Source organism: Punctularia strigosozonata, assembly GCF_000264995.1.
Source record: "Punctularia strigosozonata HHB-11173 SS5 unplaced genomic scaffold PUNSTscaffold_7, whole genome shotgun sequence".
NCBI classification, from domain to species: domain Eukaryota; kingdom Fungi; phylum Basidiomycota; class Agaricomycetes; order Corticiales; family Punctulariaceae; genus Punctularia; species Punctularia strigosozonata.
Window position 1 is genome coordinate 1,650,743 of NW_006767439.1, and position 2,805 is coordinate 1,653,547.

The following is a 2,805-nucleotide window of genomic DNA, read 5'->3' on the forward strand; positions in this document are numbered from 1 at the left end:
CGGTTACCCCAGGATCATCCACGACCTATCAAATCAATTACCCCAGACTTACCGCCCGCTATCTGCACCCGCGACACCTGAACCTCCTTCGGATCTCTACCCTGCTTCTCTGACTTACAAAATCGAGCTTGTCAACCATGACGACCCCGTCTTGGAAGACCGCATGCTGAAGGCCGCGTACGACCAGGTTCTCCCCGGCACTTCGCGACGACGCGTTCACACTCCCACCGCGGTCCTCTACATCAGCCACAAGATCTTCTTACTCATTGCGCAAACTACCCGGCTCGCCATGGACGCTCACGATCGGGAGGAAGCTGGCGGTACGACTCGTTCGTTCTTTACCGACCTTCCCGGCATCTACTACCCCGCCGACGGATTCGCCGTGCCCGAAGGACAGCCGCCGGACAGCGACATGCGTCTCAAGCTCCCCGTACGCGCTGCTTCTCCGCCAGGCTTCACGCGCTCGATCCATAACTTATACGAAGAGGCCCCTCACATGTACCGACCACTCTCCGCTCCCGCCACGCCCGATCCACCGACTCTGGAATACCCAGAATCTTGCACCTACGTTATCGACCTCATCTCGAACTTCGACCCTCGACTCGGCGGCGCCAAGATGAAGGCCAGCCATTACCCCCTCAATGGCTCGGACTTCTCCCCTCGCTCGACGGACGACTTCACTCCGCGGATGTTTATCGCCCGCTCACTGTTCGCTCAGCTCGCCTACGCCGCACATCACGCAGTCGAAGAACGGGCGCGCACAAAGGTGAGCTCCGAGATCGCACTCAATTGTTCAAGCCCCAAACTCACCAACATACAGGACTACGACGATACACTAGACCTACATGATGTCGAAATGGAGGAGCCTAGTCTCCAAGGACCTCCCCGCGTCAATACTCTCGTACTCCCGTCGCCGCCTCCGCTCGCCCTAAGCGGACCACCCTCTATATTCCAGCTCCCGAACGGCCTCGATCCCTCGGTTAGCCAGGATATCGCGCGACATCTTGAACGACTGCGACTCGCCGAAGGATACTCGGTAAACGACCGCCCGCCGACGCCGCACCCGCAGGCTCTGCAAGGCGCCATCACACATCGTCTCGCACAGTTTCCGCCGGGCCACGCCCTCCTCACAGGACCCGGCATGCCGTTCTATCGGTGCGACGGCTACATCATCCCGATCGGCGAACCACCCGCCAGCAGCCAGCGAATCAAAGTCCCTATGCGACTGAGGACACCGGAGGGATACCGCAACACTATCCACACCCTCTCGCGTATGGACCCGACGTTATTCCGCCCTCTCTCAGCGCCATCGACACCCGAGCCACCCACGGACGACTACCCTAACTCCCGACTTTACAATCTCATCCTTAGCGCCCCCGAAGACCCGAACGAACACCCTTTCCCCTTCTCGGTCGAGTTCTCACCTCCGCCTTCGCCGAAGCCTCATGCCGTCAGCCGCGTCATTCAAGAGACGGACCCATTCCTCTGGATGGACGAGGCCCTCTTCGATTACTTAGACATGACCTTCCCGCTTCCCCGGCACTGGACCAGGCGACTTAACTCGCCCGACGTTTGCTCGCCTGGACCGGACGAAGGCGACTCCTCTGCACTCCCGAACGTCGACGAGGAAATGCTCCTCGCCGAGTACGACCGGCTCCGCATCAACGATCCTGAACCTACCGACCATCGCCCAGACGATCGCCGCAAATCTGTGCCCACCGACGCCGAGTACGTCGTCTCTTCCTGGATTCCTACCGACATCACTTACCCCGACTCTTGCAAAAAACTCAGCGACTCCGACATCTCTTATTCCGACAGCTCTTCCTCGACCAGTTCGATCTCCTTCGCGGCCCCTCGCCGATCTCTCGCCAACATTCTTCGATCAGTCAACAACCGGATGGCCCACCTCGGAGAAGCCATGCAGTTCACCGTCGCCGCCGTCGCTACGCTCCTATCCAGTCACGCCGCCTTCTATCGTGCCGCCCAGAACAACCACTTCGACCTCGAAACTAACCTCACCTCGATCTACGACACCGTCGAAACCGCCGCCCGTACAATCCGCGAAACCGACACGGATCATCAAATGTCGATGGACCGAATCGCCCGCGACCTCCTCGACCTCCAGCTCGACATTGGCGCAATCCGAACGAATGTCGAGGCCTGGAACTGGACACCCGAAGATGCCGACGAGGCAGATGGTACGCTATTCTTATTTGTCAAACCTCCGCCCGCGCTGACGCCCGCACAGCAGGCAAGGAACTTAGCCCGCTCTCGTCCAGCCCCGACACCTCGTCCGACATGGAATTATCCGCCGCCAACTTCAACGATGTCCAGCCATGAACGCCGAATCAAACCGACCCGTCGCGAACTCATGAACACTCGGGACACGGACCCATACTTGTACGATATCGCCGCCGACTCCCGTTCTCTTCGCACCGCGAGCACTTGCTCATGCCATTCCGCAAACACGAACTCTAGGCTACTAACGAACTATGTACATGTACTCTTGCGTCCGGACCGTCGATCTTGTATCACAGACCCTCCGCTATGTAGTGAACCTCCGCCTCGCTTATGAAAGTCCGCCTAACTACTGTAGCTACACCTGTCGCTCCGCAAATCATGTATGGCTCGAGAGAATCAATTTTGAAAGAAGACTTACCGATCGAGCATCCGGAAATCCTGAGCCTCGGACTTCGAGTTTCTGAAGCGCCACCCACCGGGCCGTCGGACTTTGAAATTTCGGAGGATGAGTGGGTCACGGCGATATGGCTCGGAAACGCGGCGGATTTACCGGAGAATATGCAA

At 58.6% G+C, this 2,805-nt stretch overlaps 1 protein-coding gene across 1 annotated transcript in view; it reads left to right on the forward strand.

Moving 5' to 3' along the window:
• PUNSTDRAFT_135040 (uncharacterized protein) overlaps positions 1–2,340 on the forward strand; it is a gene marked incomplete at both ends in the record, with an annotated part of 5,923 nt that extends 3,583 nt beyond the window's left edge. The window contains 3 exons of the mRNA XM_007384551.1: positions 13–766; positions 821–2,198; positions 2,252–2,340. Of these exons, the coding sequence (XP_007384613.1) occupies positions 13–766; positions 821–2,198; positions 2,252–2,340 (2,221 nt within the window). The remainder of the gene's footprint in view (positions 1–12; positions 767–820; positions 2,199–2,251) is intronic.
• Positions 2,341–2,805: the final 465 nt, after the last annotated feature.